Source organism: Amblyomma maculatum, chromosome 1 (assembly GCF_055883805.1).
Source record: "Amblyomma maculatum isolate TAMU_Amacu chromosome 1, ASM5588380v1, whole genome shotgun sequence".
Lineage (NCBI taxonomy): Eukaryota > Metazoa > Arthropoda > Arachnida > Ixodida > Ixodidae > Amblyomma > Amblyomma maculatum.
Genome location: NC_139344.1, coordinates 47,234,747 through 47,251,405, shown reverse-complemented (window position 1 = coordinate 47,251,405; position 16,659 = coordinate 47,234,747). Strand labels below are relative to the sequence as shown.

Genomic DNA, 16,659 nt, shown 5'->3' with positions numbered 1-16,659 from the left:
GTACCCATATTGAAATGTATATAATTTTATATAGACATGACTTGAGCCGAAGCTTATTGGCTAACTTGGGCATATAACACAGCTCCAAAATATTCATATTTTCGTTACTAACTTCATTACCTTCCATTCAGTGAGGAGGCATTTCATTTTGAGAAAAGGGGAGATAGGTGTGTTAGCGATACGTCGGTGCGGCTCTGGAAGGCAGAGATCAGTTTTCTTGATCGTGTTTTGCAATATTCCTTGTTTTGAATTCTGTCTTTTTGCTACTGGTATGTACTGCGCATGTCTCTTTTTCAACATATATTTGCTGCTATTGCTGAAATAAACCAGATGAAAGTTAGTGTGTGTCCTGTGTCTGCTTTTTCTGTGTGTGTTTTCTGTGCGCTTTACCTTTAGTCAAGTCAGTGAAATCACTTGCCGCCCTCTGAACACTTTCCTGACTGTCTTGCCTGGTATACTTTTGGGAAAATGCATTACTCTAAAAAAAAAATATCTCGGATTACTGCAGCAAAAATCTTGTTTAGAATTGCTCAATGCATAGTGCAGTCGCGTTCAGTCACTTTCTTCCAGATTCGCAGCTTTAAGGTCCAATGTGACTTCAGTTTTTTATCCCTGGGGAAGTTGTGCTGGCATGCTTGACCTGAAATTACATGATTTGTGCATTGTGGAAGACTACTCATGATTTTTCGTGGCAGCATGTCCATCCCGCAACCTGCGCTGCGAATGCCGATCACCTGGGGGCCGCTTCTGACAAATGCCGCCTGATGGCGCCAGCGTTGCTGAAAAGTTCGCATAATGACTGCGAAGAGGGTAGTTCAGGGATTTTAAGATTTCGGGGCGATTTTCTACATTCCTGACAGTGTGCACAGCATAAAGCACTTGAAACTAGAAAAAAAAACTGTTGTTCTCACTTGCATTCCATCCCAAAGGCAGACAAACATATCCAAACTTCCGGCTAGGTCAAACATTTTTTTCTGGTTCCTTGGCGGCTGAATTGACCAGAATTTACTGAGCAGTGTAGATAAGCGAACATAGCTTTTTTCTTTTTTTTTCCACAACGTTGAAGGGTATTTACAATAATCATAATACAAAAAAATTTCATGACATTCGGGAATATACTGTTTTATCACACAGTGTAACAGTGTGTATAGTCTGTAGTGTAGCCTTGCAAAATTAGCAGCAAAGTGAAATTTACGAATTGACACGGCTGGTTACAGAGAATGTAGTGTCGGGTAGTAAACCCTCATTAAACTGGACTTACAGGGACCAGAAGAGGTGCCTGATTCACCTGCCGGTGAAGTTATAAAATGCCTCCACCCTTGAAGAAAAGAAAAACTTGCCAAAAGTACGAAAATGTAGTGAAGCTATGCGATGAAGCTGCATTCTACAAACAGCAGAAAACGTGACTATAGTCGGATACAGGTCAAGAATAAAGCGACAAAAGCCCACAAAGGACCCCCCTCTAGCCAATGGCATCGCTCCATATGTGTGATGTCGCGGCGTGCACGGGAACAAAAAACAAACAGAAAAACGCGTTCTTCCACGCTCACGGGCTTGCAGACTTTTACCAAAATCGCCGCCTCCGGTTGTTGCGTCCATCCGTCGGTGCAGGTGCTGGTCTGTGTCGTCAGCGGTGTCGCCTCATAGGACTCCACGGTGTAAAAGAGATGCAGTGAAGTGAAGAACAACGAAGCGGTTTCATAAAAACTCGACAGTGCTGAAATTCACGATCAGAACTCGTCGTTTTACCTCTTGTACTTTGATGAGCAAACGACTATTGATCGAATATTTATTTTTGCTGGAACTCTCGAAGCATTTAGGAACTATTTGCCAGCACGCACTCACTCGAAGAAACCACGTTCCATGTGCTGCTCCTAGGTGCAAGGCGGTCGGCCGTGACGTCATGGTACAGCTTGGCAGCTATTGCTTGGAGGGGGGTCCTTTGATAGCTGGATACCGCTTTTTTCTTGCCCTGTATCATACTATAGCGTGCAGTGTGGTATGTGATTGCTGGCAAATATTTGGAAATTGTCAGCTACGAGTAGAACCCCTTTATATTAATATCACTGGGACCAGCAAAAATGTTTACTGTATTAGGGTCTTCACTATATCAGTTGTTGGTGATGACATGGTCCTGAAGGTGCTGTTGGGTAATTAAAGGCCTATTCACAGAACACGTCTCGTTGCACAATGAAGAAAAAGCTCTCTTATTGTCTCTTCCGGTTATTTTTTCAGTTATAAGCTTTTTTGTTTACATCTTATGGAAGTACCCCATGAAGCACTAACTGCGTCGCCACGCAATAGGCTGAGGGCCGCCAAAGCTTTGTCGCGTGTCTCTGGCGCTTGGGTTCTGGTTTTTTTATGAAATTTCGCGTCGCCCGGAAGCAGCTCGCGAGGCAGCCAATCGCAGAAGGCTTTGGGGTACTCAACTTCGGTTGTGGCTGTTTTTTTTTTTTTTTTTTTTTTTTTTTTTTTTTGCAGGTGAAGTTTGTTTGTTTGTTTTCCTAGTCCAGTTTGAGCGAAGAGTTTGCAGACGCTCATTTCGTCTGATCCATGCATATATGAGTACATTGAGACAATTCAGTAAAAGCTTGGTAAAGTAATAGAAGGAAAAGAAAGGCTAGTGTGGCTAGATATTGTTAATCTTCGAAAGGAGCGGGAGAAAGTCACTGCTTGCAATGCAAGTCGGCATCGCAGTGCAGTAGCACACCGCTGCATTGTGACCCTTTCAAATTGCGATGTGTTGTACAAATTTCATCAGTGTTTTATCGTACTTTATGCTGCTTAACATCAGAAACTGGATACTTGTGTAACTGTACTCTTCTTAACCGAATGACGAGGCGGCGGTAACAGAGCAAAGCTGAGAACGCTCTGCTCTATCGCCGGGTCCCGTCGCTTCATGTGGTGCGCAACAGTGGCAACGACAGGCATTGGTGTCGTCGCGGGACGCGTTACCTAGGATTGTCGTCGCATGCGGTTACGGCTTGATGACAATGTGGCTACGAATACAACAGTTTGATATCATGTGAAAACCAAAGCTTTGCATGAGCATGGTGTTATCTTCCGCTATTTTTGTCTTTTGAAAGCCAGTAGATGATTAAAGTGCGAGGCAGTCAAACGCTGCAAAACCGCACCCTCCGTGCCTCCAGGTCTTGCCACTGCTTCCCTGTGCTTCGTGCTGCTAAGCCTGGTTGTAAAGCCGTTAAGAAAAGCATTCTGTGCTTTCTTTTCTTTTTTTTTGCCTCGCGATCCTAGGTAGTGCACATGCGGCGATGTCATTTCATGGGAAGTCGTCGTCGCAGCCAGATGTGCTTTGCTATAACCGAAGAACCAGGACATCAATTTCACTTTACTATATCCGAGTTTACTATAGCGGGGTTCTACTTTTCTTTGACTTTCTTCAATGGGGTATGCACTAAATAGAAAACATATTCATGTTAAAAAATTTGCAATATTAGTACACAGTCAGTGTTAAACCAAGATAAACAGGTCTTTGATGCGAAATCGTGCAAATCACTGTTGAAACAATGCTCTAAAACTCGGCGTTTCCGCTGACTGTTAGCTGGCTGCGTGGTGCTTCTGATGAGCTTCATGCTTTTCAGAACATGTTTAGAGAAAATAGTAGGTTTCCAGGTTTGACTACTTCACGAGGTCTGGCTGGCTTATCGATTTGGTATGGTGAAACATTGCCAGGCACCGTAATCCAGGGCTTCATCATCAAGATGGGAGGGTGAGCTCAAAATTAAGCCTTCCAGGGCCCTTGTATCCTATGTTAGACACGCTGCCTCTAGACCACGCAGTCACTGTAACAAGGCTTGGTATTTGTGTCGCTGCTGGAAACTTGGGCAACATAACATCATGGGCCTCCTCAAGAGCATGCCTCTGGCAGGTGATGATGAGACAGTGGTGATGGCAGTGACATTTACCCTCTATCAGTATAAGCTATGCCAAACTAATGCTTTAGCATGTTACTGTACAGGTGCTGACAGATCTTTCGTAGGCTCAATTTTCCAGACCTACCTGCTTGCTCGAACTCTGGCTTGGTACTGTCACATGCTCCATAGAGTCAATGTAGAACTCGGACATTTCAGACATTTGAAACATTATTTTTTTGTTTGATTTTTTGGCCTTTCTCTCTGGATCGCAGGTCAGAAGCTATGAAAACTTGCCATACCATTGCTGCTATTTTGTTCTTCTGCAACCGCGAACCCACTTTGCATGCATCCCGCATACCTGCTATACTCTTGATAGGCACCGCTAGCTGTGAGGCGTTAATGGACCCGTTACTCCCGGGTGGCCTGCGCCGCGTGGGCCCATGCTCCACCGTTCCGCGACGGAGCTCCGCTCCACAGAGGACGGGCCAGTAAGCGTGAGCGTACTTCTGTCACATTGCCATACGTCACGGTTTGCATGTAGCTGCAAGCGAGAAAGCCAGCAGCGGCTGCAAACGGCAGAACGAGTCTGCTTGCAAGGCGCCGATGTGCAAGCATGGAAAAAAAAAAAAGCATAGGTTGTTTCAGCTAAAAATGACCTCAGAGAGAGCTTTGCAGCTCACTTTGCGTTCCAACTCCAGAATGTTGCTTGAGTTCGTGGAACAGCTTGGCTGTTTTTTAATACCAACGTGCGTAACTGATAACCTTCCACCGCTCCCACGGAGACAGCCACCTTTGCCACCACCGTCGCATATTTTTTCTCTTTTTTTTCACGTGGGACAACAAAAAAGGGGGGGGGGGGAGCATTCACTGATGTAGAGTCACTTGGCAGCAGCAAGGCTCCATCCACCTGGACTGATTTGCAGGTGTCCGGCGTGTCTTTGTTTGAACATTTCGCTGCTCCGACCGTTGCGCGGTTTCTCCACAGAAACAGATTAACCAGTTTTTCAAACCACTCGTAAATAGCCCTTGATAAATAAACATGCTTTTAGTGTGAAGTTGTTTTTTTTTTTTCTTGTTTTTTTTTTCTTTTTTGACTGCCTGGTTTTTCAGTGCTTTTCGGCCTCTTGAGAGTTTAAAACATATGTCGGCGGTTGTACTTGGTTTAGCCACTTTAAACCTCTGCAATTGTTTTTCCTTGTTCATTTGTAAAGGAGTGATTCAGGCCTAATTGACGTTGGGTATGTTAAAGTAGGGCTTATTTTTGTTTACCACCTTATTAAATATGCTACAGGTGGGGATTTTCTTGTTACGATAAAACTTCGTTAAAATGTACTCGCTTTAACAGTAGTTTCGTTTTAAAAGTGTTAAAGTCAAGTCCCCGATTCGGTTCCTATTCAGCATAATGCATTTCGCATCCGCATAAACTGTACCAGCTTATTGTGGATGTATTGGTTAGCATGTACCATTTCCACTTTTCGTTGTACAATTCACGGCGGTAGTACCGCCGCCTCACAAAAGACTGACTAGCGCTGCGACAAGCCTCCATAAATGCGACTGATGCGATATCAAGCTACATGACCAATGACAAATTGGAGCCAAGTTTACCAAATGCAGCTGCGATGATGATGATAATATAACTAGCGCCATCTTAAGAGTTTTCTTCGTAGCAAGGATAACAACCCTCGGCCACCGGGGCCACCTAGATCGGCACGTGAGGCGCGCGCGCCAATCCAAGCTGTAAACTAACTGGCCTATGAGCCGCTGGAGCTGATCATGGAGTCATCCACATGCTGCTTAACTTGCTGCCCATTTGCTGGTAGCAACCAAGGAGTGGATGTTCTCTGCTTGCACGTTGTGGGCTTGACCTGCATACGTGCAACGTTCAGAGCACAGACCTCCATCTTGGGTGCATTAATGGCTTTCATACAATCTTACTGATGTGCCGCACCTCTGCTGGCAGCTTTGTTGTAACTGCTGCTGCATCGGCTACTATGCAGGTGTGCAGGATGCCACCTCATGCAGCCATTTCAGGCTGAGGCTCCGGATGTATTTACGGGATGGTCGCATAATTGTGGATTCTGGATAGACGTGACTAGTGCTACCACATACTACTACTACTGCTGCTACTACTACTGCTGCTACTACTACTACTACTACTACTACTACTACTACTACTACTACTACTACTACTACTACTACTACTACTACTGTACTACTACAGCAGTAGGTCCTCAATTATGCGTCCTCTTTTTGTGTGACGGCCCACATTTTACAATGAATCGGTTTAGGCCTGGCGAACCTCCGATAGAGATAATGCATTAAAAGTCTTGATTATACGACAAAGAATTATATGTGCCCAGCTTCAAATGACTGAGGGGACCTGACTGCAATGAGAGAGGCTGACAGCAGCCTTAACGTCCTCCGAAGGCATTCCGGTTCCAAGTTATGGTGGAGATGTGATCGAATAGCGATGCAAGGCGACTGCATAATGAGACATCCTGAATTGGAATTAAGGCAAAGAGGGAATTAAATTATGACGCAGAATGACTGCACAATGACCTTGCCAATGGCCTGAACTCTTTCCTTGCTCTCTGGTAGGAAGCAGCTCTTGCCTGGTCCCTTCTTTCACTCACTTCGCAGGTGAAGGTGTTATGGGTTCATTTGTATATACTCTAGCATGAAATTGCAGCAGTGGCAGTTACTAGTAGCAAGATAGTCCTTTTGTGATCCCCCACAGGGGGCATCTGTTAAGCAGACGTTTATGTGTACTGCGCGACACCACGGAACCTGAGCACCCACACTTAGCCGTGCATGGCATTGCCGTGTCCGAGGAAAAGAGGATCCTGGTGTTTGAGTCGATGCCAAGTGCTTGGACCTTTAAGGCCCCTCGGCGGAGGCAACACACCGCTTTGGCCCACGCTTCCCATAGATTGCACCTCCAGGCTGACCTGATCAGGGGAAATTGGCAGTCTCTTTTTCCTGTCCTCCCCTTCATCTTTCACTTTCCTATCTCTTTTTCTCACAACTCTCCTGTCCTCTCCTCTCATTTCTTACTTTTCCTTCTTCCAGGCGTCCAAGGTTAACCTTGTGTGGCGAACCACCCTGAGCTTTGCCATATTGGGTTGTAGTTGTGGCGTACAGCTGGTGTGGGTTCCTGTCCCGTCCCCTTGTTGGATTCCGTGGTGGGTGGCTGGCGCCGTGGCCATAAAACACCCATACCTTATGGCTTATAACTCCTCCAAAACCGATCGCCCTTACAAACGTAGGCGGACCGAAGTAACTGCAAAATTCCTCGAGAAAACTAAGAACAGCTTTGCTAAATACCATGTCATCCATTCTGAAGTCAATCAGAATCTAGCCCAAATTTTGTCCTTTTTTCTTGTTTAGAAGTGTTCACGCTGGTTTGGGCCCAAAATACAAACTGACCAAGATTGCCAGTGAAGACTTACTACTCGAGCTCAACGACGAAGCACAACATTCAAAGCTAATGGATATTCAACCTATTGGAGAGCTCCGATTGAGACCTTCTCCACAGCACTGAAACGCAATCAATGCTGGATGGTCTTGCCAACCAGAATGTTATTGGTGCAAGGGTGGAAGTGCTGCTCCATTTGCTCCATTCTGCTCCAACCTGCTCCAAAACTGCTCCAAACCAGCTGCCTCAATGGTCTGCCATCAAGTTTAGCAGAACACTGATTTTTGCTCCACACGGGGTTATTGAATGATATATATTTCCTCCGTAAATGTGATGCAATATGATTAAGTGACGGTAAGAAGCACATGGGGCAGTGGCACGCTGTGAGCTCCATGTACACGCTCTATGGGGCCGCTTTAGTTGAAACAAAGGCAGCACAGCGGTGGCAGTTATAATGGATCTCTCGCTGAGCTTAACATGTCTAAATGTTTCACAAACTAGAAAAGCATAGAGCATAACAAATTTGCAAGTAAATTTAAAAGTCGCAACAAGTGACTGGAGGAAAATAATTACGAAAAAATAACTACGAAAAAAGCCTTTTAAATGCCAATGGCGAGAGAAGTCCAGAAAGCAAAGCAATCATGGTGGGTTCCTCAAGCCATTAGGAAAGTTGTCCGACAGCGCAGAACAACTTGAGTTGTTCTAAGGGTTCAGCTGTGAAAACAAGCAGGTACTTCACCATCGGGCCTCTTTGTTAGTATCAAGCGTGTCTAGCCTGTGTCAGACAAAAGCATACTTGAAACGTAAAGGGGCGACACTACTAAGGTACCATTCACTAGACATATTCTCAAGAGTGTCAGGAATTTATACAGGGCCTATTGCCAACGTGTTTAAATTAAGGAATTGCCAGTGTTGCTCAGGTGAAAGCAGGAGCCACTGGCAGAAGGTTATGAAGCAAAAAAACCTGGAGGAGGAAAAGGCTACCCTTTAGTGCAGTCTATCCTTCCTGAAGGTACTACTGACTAGTGCCCTGGAATTTATCAGCATAGTCATAGGATCAAAACAAGGAGAACAAAACTGTGCTGGATGTTTAACTCCAAGCTAGTGGTGGTGCTTGAGCACATCGAAGTGATAGACTTCACATTTCAATCTATCATTTATCAATATCTATATCTCTATCTATCTATCAATAGTCATTTAGTTCAGTTATGATGTGTAGAAGCAAGCATTTGGTTTGCTGCTAGTCTTTTCCAAATTGTTCCACAGGTCACTTGTATTATTTCAAATTCTGTTCATATTTTGGCTGTTTGCATTGTCTTGTCAGAGATGCAGGTGTAGTCAGCAAAGCATTGAACGTTGAATAGAAAGGAATCAAACTGGGTATTTTTGTATGTCAGAAACAAAAACTTTCAAATATTAAAAGCGTTTGACCCTATAAACATGCCCCAAGACAATTCGAATGCTCCAAAGCTGCTCTTAAATTGGCTTTATTACTGCTCCCTGAGCCGCTCCAAAATGCTTCAGCCTGCTTCCACCCCTGTCTAAGATGTGCAGAGGATAACAATCTAGAAAGATGACAAACAAATGCCGACTAACACCTCATACTGACATTTAATGCAAGCACGCTCCCTGAAAAAATAAAAGTCTTTTACCTGAAAATAGAAGTTCAACCTTACATAACCCCCGCAGATGTTTTAATTGTCAAAGGTATGGTCACAGGTCACACAACTGCTGTGGCTGTACAGCCTGTCCAAAATGTGTGTTCGAAAGAACACATCACCGGCAACTGTGACTCTCCAGCTTCTCAACGCGCAAACTATAAAGGGAACCACCCAGCATATTCAAGGTCTTTCTTGTCCACACTGGAAGAAAGACAAAGAAATCATGACAATTAAAACGAAGGAAAACATCTCTTTCACGAAAGCTAGGATATTGTTGGCAAAACCAAACGTGTTTGTATTCCAGGCCAAGACAGGCTACGCAGAAATGGCGCGCAGGGGTGGAGGGCCAGACCGCAACCTGGTACCTACCACGGCGTTTTCGGACCCTGTGGTAGGGCTGTCAAGCCCACCCCAGGCAGAGGCAGCCTAGACTGCCCTGCCAACTCCAAAAGAGGGCCTGCCGGTTGGTGATGGTTTCCCTCAGCAGGGTGAGGGGAGGCCTAAAGATCATTTGTCCGTGGCCTCTCCACGGACCTCCAGCACCTCGAGCAAGGTGATGGACTTCACCCTCACCACGGCAGTGGTGCCGGGGCGATGACACTCGCTTGAAAAGAAGGGGGAAACCTAGAGTAACCCCATCAGGAAAGAAATAACTTTATTTTCCAACATACCACTATGGCTTACATAATACACTGGAACTGCAGGGGCTTACTGAGAAATTATGCAGATATCACAGAAAATCAGTAGCACCTATAGTGTTATGCCTTCAGGAAACAAACATTGGTTCACAAAACACAAATATCCTGAAAAAAATATAAAATCTTTTGACGAGGTCCACTGCAGGCCAGTTGACTCTCGGCAGGCGTCGCAGTCATAACACAAAGCAATGTCCCTCTAAGGGAAGTACCATTGAATACACATCTAGAGGCAGTTGCAGTTAACACAGTCAACCACAAAACAATCACAATTTGTTTCTTACACTTAGAACCACACCTAAAATTTTCAGTTTATGACTTAGACGACCTTATTCAACAATTGCCACAGCCATACGTGGTAGTTGGAGATTTTAATTGGCACTCGTCCTTTTGTTGTAGTGAACGAACCGACACAAGAGGGCAAATTATAGAAGTTTTATTTTATCAAATAGCATATGGTTATTTAACATGGGAAAGCCTATGTATTGCTGCCCCAGATTAAGCAACATGAGGTTCCTTCTAGCCTTTGCATCACCATCCGTTCATAATGATTTTAATTGGGATGCTTTAGACTACCCCAGGGAGAGTGATCATTTATCTGCCGTTTTAAAGTTATCATCATCTACACCTATCATCCCAACCAGGCCACGGTGCTAGAACCTTCACCTCGCTGATTGGTCAGTTTTTAGAACAAATGGTGCATTGGAGAAAGTTTACTCTGAAGATTTGACTGTAGAAGAAATAAATGAAAGATTTACCATATGCATAATATTAGCAGCTTTAGTAGCCATCTAGCAAGCATCAAACACAAGAAAAAAAAAGCTATGGGGGACGGAGGCATGCAAGTTAACAAAACAAAGTATGGGGCATCCTCCGTAGATATCCGACAGCAGAGAACCTGGTTAGCTTCAATAAGGCTAGAGCCAGAACGCGGTACGTGCGAAAAAATGCAGAGGAAACCTCATGGCGAAATTATGTGTATTCCATGAACAGCTCACTGCCCTGAAAAAAAAAAAAACATGGGAAGAGATATGAAAATTCACTTTATACCTCTTACACATATCCTATGCTGACACTCCCCTGAACACAGGCAACACTAGAAGAATCGAGCATTTCGCCAAAGTTTCAAGCTCGTCCAACTGCACTCACACATTTTAAAAGTATAAAATAATAGCAGGAAAACAAAACCTTCCTTTTAGGATAGGTACAGTCAAACCCGAATATAACGAACTCGGATGGAGCGAATTTCCGCTAGCATTATGCATATAAAATGTATTTTTTATAACGAACTACACATCGGATATAGCGAACTCAGCGCGCGCGATCGGTCGCCAAACGCCTGCCAACGGGCGGGCCTTTGTGCCGGCTCCGAGTTCTCTCCGGGCAGCCCACGCTGCCGGGCCGCAATACTTTTAGCGCATGCCGTTGTCAGATGGGAGGGGGATTGGCGACGGCTCCGTTCCCCAAGGTCTCACACAGCGCATACGTCATCACGCGCCCGCTAGGGTGCTTCTGCTGCTTCTGCGCCGATGCCACGCTTCCGTAAAACGCAGGAGGGGCTCTCTACAGCAGCTTCCACGAGGGACCCTCCTGTACGCATGCGCGGCCGTCGCCCGGAGTAGCGTGAGTAGCCTTTAAAATCCGCGCCATCGGCCAGCCTCTCTTTGCATCGCTCCTATTCGGCAGCTGCCTACCATGTGATCAAAGACGTTCGAGCAGCTCCGGACCTATTGCGCTTCGAGAAAGAAGCAACACCGGCCAGAACTGGTTTCAAGTTTGGGCGAAGGGAAGGCAGCCTTTGAACAACGAACGCGTCGGTGGCGAACTTTCCCGCATCCTCGGAGCTTTCTTTGTTCGCGTTTGCAAGTCGTGCTGCTGCTATCCTCACCATTCCGGACGTGCCTACGTTGCTGCTGGCTTGCATTCCGGCGCTACATCCTGCAAGATGACGACGAAGCAGCGGCGTGCCCTACCGCTTTCCGACAAGCTGGAGGTAATTCGCCGCGTTGGCCGCGGCGAAAAAAAGTCTGACGTTGCCGCGCATTTCAAGATTCCGCGGAGCACGTTAAGCACCATTTTGAAAAACCAGTCGGCCATCAGAGGCAGTGCACAGGAACGACCAAATGGTGACGGCTTTCGCCACCGCAAGCCGGCTTACGACCAAGTAGAGAAAGCGCTGTACCAATGGTTCTTGGACGTTCGCGCGCGAAATCTGCCGGTCTCTGGCCCCATGCTACAACAGAAGGCAAAAGATTTTGCCTTCGTCCTGGACGTCGAGGGGTTTACAGCGGGCTGTGGTTGGCTCCAACGATTTAAAGACCGCTACTCCATCACCGGGAAGGCGGTTGCAGGTGAAAGCCAAGCAGTGGACGCTGAGAGTGCTGAAAAGTGGGTGCAAGACGTGTGGCGTGCTGTCACGGAGAGATACGAACCGTGCAATATTTTTAACACCGACGAGACTGCCTTGTTTTGGCAACTGCTGCCGAGCAGAACCTTGGCGCTAAAGAATGAGAAGTGCCATGGCGGCAAATTGAATAAGGCCCGAGTCACCGTTCTTCTCACGACAAACATGGACGGTTCATCAAAGCTGCGGCCGCTTGTCATAGGCAAGTTCAAGTCTCCTATGTGCCTGCGAGGATGCACTTCACTCCCAGTCACATACAACTCAAATTCTAAGGCCTGGATGACCAGAACGTTGTTCGAAGCGTGGCTGCGTGGCTGGGACGAGGAACTTGCAACGAGCGGGCGAAAGATTTGCCTCCTCCTCGATAACTGTTCTGCGCACCACTGCGGCGTCACGCTCAAGAACATCGAGCTTTGTTTCCTGCCACCGAACGCAACAGCGGTTTTGCAGCCCCTCGATCAGGGGATCATCCGCGCTTTCAAGCTGGGCTACAGGAAACGCGTCGTTGAGCGGCTGTTGGTGAAATTGCGGGTTAACGACGAGCTCAAGATTAATTTGCTGGCCGCAATAGAAATGATTAACCGTGCCTGGCAAGACGTGACGCAATCCACAATCCGCAACTGCTTCCACCATGCTGGACTATGTCGAGAGGATGCAGAAGCTGCTAGTGAAGCGCGCACTGTGCAAGATGACAGCGATGTTGCCACCATGTGGGAAGAACTCGCTGATGTTCCGGACGCTGTGCCCGAAGAAGTTGCCCTGGAGGATTTTCTCACTGTTGACGACAACGTAGCCGTGACAGCAAGCCCGTTGGACTCGGAAATTGTTGCCGACATGCTGGCATCTGGTGCGAACGAGGAGACCGAGGAGCCGCCGCCGGAGGACGATCGCCCTCGCCCGACGATGCACGAAGCCCTCGCTGCTACCGATCTGCTGCGCCGATACTGCTCCGGAATACAGGGAAGCGGACTGGAGTTTGTGGAAATGATGTCGCGTGTGGAAAGTGCGATTCTCGCTGATGGAGTTAAATGCAGTGTTCAGGCGAAGGTCACTGCTTACTGCAAATAAGTGAGCATTTATCTGCAATAAATTTCTTTTGTAGATTCATGGTGAGCGGCACGGTTTTTCTTTAGTTAGTGCGTTTTCACTGCGCTGTCTGGACATCGTGTATAACGAATTTGGTACTGAAGTTCGTTATAAACGGGTTTGGTTGTAGCGAAATACTCTATATAGCGAACAAATTGCGTTGAATTATGCAGTTCGTTATAACCGGGTTTGACTGTATAAATAAATGATTACAATGAACCTGTAACATTACATGAACTAAACACTTCTGGTAAAAGAAAACAGCACCAGGACCTGACAGTGTGCACTTTCAAATGCTTGCCCATCTATCGCAAGCCGCCAAAGAGCATTCTTGAATTTTTTTTCCCATAAAATATGAACAACTCAAAATACTGGAAACTTGGAAAAAGGCCTCTGAAGACCAGGTAAACCCCCAGCAAGTCTTAGCAGTTAGAGACCAATAGCTCTCACCAGTTGTATTGCAAAATCCTTCAACAAAAGCATTGTAAACATCAGACTCTCCTTTCTTCTCTAAACCCGGCAACTTCTGGATACACATCAGCGTGGCTTCAAAAAATCATGTTCAACTATTGACCATCTTGTTCGCCTTTATAACACAATCTGGGAGGCATTCAGCCACAGGCAGCACTGCATCGGGGTCGCCTTCGACCTGGAGAAGGCCTACGACACCATGTGGAGGTTTTGTATCTTCCACGACTTGGCAGATCTAGGTATACGTGGCAAGATGCAGAGCTACCTGAACTGCTTTTTGATTAATCATACATTCCAAGTTCGTTTAGGCATAGTATTCTCTATCACTTCTGCACAAGAAAATGGCATGCCACGGGAGTGTATCCTAAGCACAACACTCTTTGTACTAAAAATGAATTCGTTACCTAAAGTAACCCCAAAGTGCATAATGTATTCCGTCTACATAGATGACATGAAAATAGCATGCAGCTGCTCCTCCAGAATATCCACCTGTGGGCCGGCAAATAAAAATGGCACTGAATAAACAACAGTTGACGACTGATTTTTCGGACTCTCTACGGACCACGAAAATCTCAGAAAAAACTAATGTGCACCAAAAAAGCTCCATTTATTGCCTATTCTTCACTTTGAGGCCGGAAAAAGTCGTGAATGCTTTTCTGTACCACGCTTCACTTCCGTGCTAACAGGTCCACCTGAATTACGCTTGCATCAGCTCAGCTTGCGTCAGCTGCTGCAGGTCAGTCATTGCCGTCGTCGCTCTCAGACTCCACAAGCACTTGGCGAATAATTTCTGCATCTGTGAGCCCAGCGCACAGTTCCAACTCGTGGTCCACGTCTGTGAACTCCGAAAACGAGACGGCCGATGGAATTTCGACACTCCCAGTGCGAAGGTCGTGAATGAACTGCTCACTGCCTGACAGCTGCTCGACAACGCTCTCCTCGTCCAAGGCAGCCGACTCGTCATTCAGCACAAATCCCACTTAGCGGAAGCAATTGCGCAGTGTTGTGAGTCCATCGACTTCCACGCATCAGCGAACATACTAAGTGCTCCAAGCAAATCGACAGAGTAGGTTTTCCCACTGTCGAGGCACACCACCACCGCTACCAACCACTGGATCACAACACCGACTTCGTTGGGTGCCTTCTCACTGCCACGTTGCAGGAAAAAAAAAAAAAAGAAAAACTTATAAAATCCGGAAACAGCTTCTTGAAGAACTGAAGCCGATTCAATTAATGCGAGCCACTGTAGCGACAGAACGTAGTTCTTGCATGAGCACGGCTGCGGCTAGGTCTACTCTCTACGCTCGGCAAACACACAGAGGAACAGGCAGTCGAAGCGATCACGCTAAAAAAAAAAAAAAAAAAAAAAAAAAACACACACACTCCGGTGACGAGCATTGACGTCCCGGAAACGGAAGCTGCTAGGCAAATAATATAGCCTCTATCCAGCTTCAGTTTAGCTGAGGAGCGGCGCGCAAGACCGGCACCGGTTTCGAGGCTATCGAAGGAAAAAGTAAACAAACACGATGGCGGCGACACCGCTCAAAATGTGTGGCAGTTCACCCGGCTGACGCTTGGAATGTCCGAAATTTTGAGCAGCATAATACATTGACTTCATAAGGTATGTCCTGGGGCTGGGAAAATGTCCGAATAATCAAGCATGTCCGAAAAATTTGGTGTCCGAAAAATTGGTTGTCGACTGTAGCTATCTGGGCAGACAGCTATGGATTTAAGTTGTACCGTCAAGAAACAGTAGCCGTTGTGTTTTCATTGAGACGAGGCTTACAGATTGATCCCACGCTATATCTGAACCAAACCATACTACCAGTGTAACAAGAACATAAATTTTTAGGTATCACATTTGACAAAAAAACTTAAATTTCTTCCCCACATAACCTGAAAAAAAGAAAACTGCCCAAGCCCTTAACGTTTTAAGGTTCATTCGATTCATAACTGGTTCTCGGCAGCAATTGTGAAAAAGTTCTGCCGGTGCCAGTCAGGTGCCAGCAAGGTGCAGTTCCAGTTTTGTGGTTTAGGTGCAGCGCGTCAGCAGCGCCTCTTCATCTGCTTGCCAGTTCCCGTGCGCTGCGAGTTGTAAGTTCTCACGGTACGTCTATTTTCGTGCCTCACGAGGTCATGAACGACCACGTCGTCGAAGTCATTTTCAAGGAATTTCTGAAGTCATTTGACAGTGAGGGCCATGCTTTCCTTCGTGGCAACACAGTTATTACATCGTGGTTCGGACAGACCGCGAGTTCCCGTACTGAAGTGCTGTTGCTAGATATTTCAGCTTGAAACTTTGGAGGCTGTTCAGATTGTCACAAGAGACCTTAAAGGAACTTGCCATTTTCACTGAGAATGACGCCGGATCCGTCAACGACTGGAAAAAAATTACCCTAAGCAGACCATCTATGTTCACAAGCATGTCATCGGCAGCTCGCGTCGTCTGCTAGTGACGTCAACATGTGCACAACTTTTCTGCGCCTCCTGCTCTGACGGTGCCACAGTTCTTTGCACCAGAGCGGCACCACGACTGCACCAAAATCGATTGCGGACGGTGGTGCAGGGAATGCTGTGAATCGAGTGCTTTGGGGCTGTGCACCATGGACCGGTTCTGGCGGCGCGGAGAACAACGGCCGAATCTAACGCAGCTCTAAATGTGCTGTCACGGAAACGGGTTGGGGTGGGGGAGGGGGGTGGGGGCGCAAACGAACATGCCGTTTGCAAATCTATCGCTCTGTGGTGTGCTCCAAGTTAGACTACGGATGCATAGTATATGGCTCAGCAAGGGCATCCTACTTTAAATGACTAAACCCCATACACCATCTTGGTTTTACGGTTATGATCCAGTGCTTATAGAACATCCCCAATAGCTAGCCTTTATGTGGAAACAAATGAGCCTGCCTTAGTAAATAGACAAACCGCATTAATATGTTCATACATCCTTAAAATCTGTTCTCAGCCAAAGCATCTGTCATTCAGTAGTCACGAAATGTCCATTTAGAAGAATCTTCAACAACAGGCCCCTGCTGAATAGGTCGTTGTTCATACG

At 46.4% G+C, this 16,659-nt stretch overlaps 1 protein-coding gene across 7 annotated transcripts in view; it reads left to right on the top strand.

Annotated features, from left to right (window-relative positions):
• The window catches only part of LOC146202293 (phosphatidylinositol 3,4,5-trisphosphate 3-phosphatase and dual-specificity protein phosphatase PTEN-like), a 132,522-nt gene that overhangs the window by 79,269 nt on the left and 36,594 nt on the right, over positions 1 to 16,659 (top strand). The window contains exon 11 of one of the 7 annotated variants that reach the window (XM_084588063.1): positions 696 to 868. The exons of 5 other annotated variants lie outside the window; for them this stretch is intronic. In XM_084588063.1, coding sequence (XP_084444189.1) covers positions 696 to 765 — 70 coding nt within the window. In that variant the 3' untranslated portion in view covers positions 766 to 868. Of the gene's footprint in view, positions 1 to 695; positions 869 to 16,659 lie in introns of those variants that run through there. One more of the 7 variants, XM_084588064.1, reaches the window with a different exon arrangement.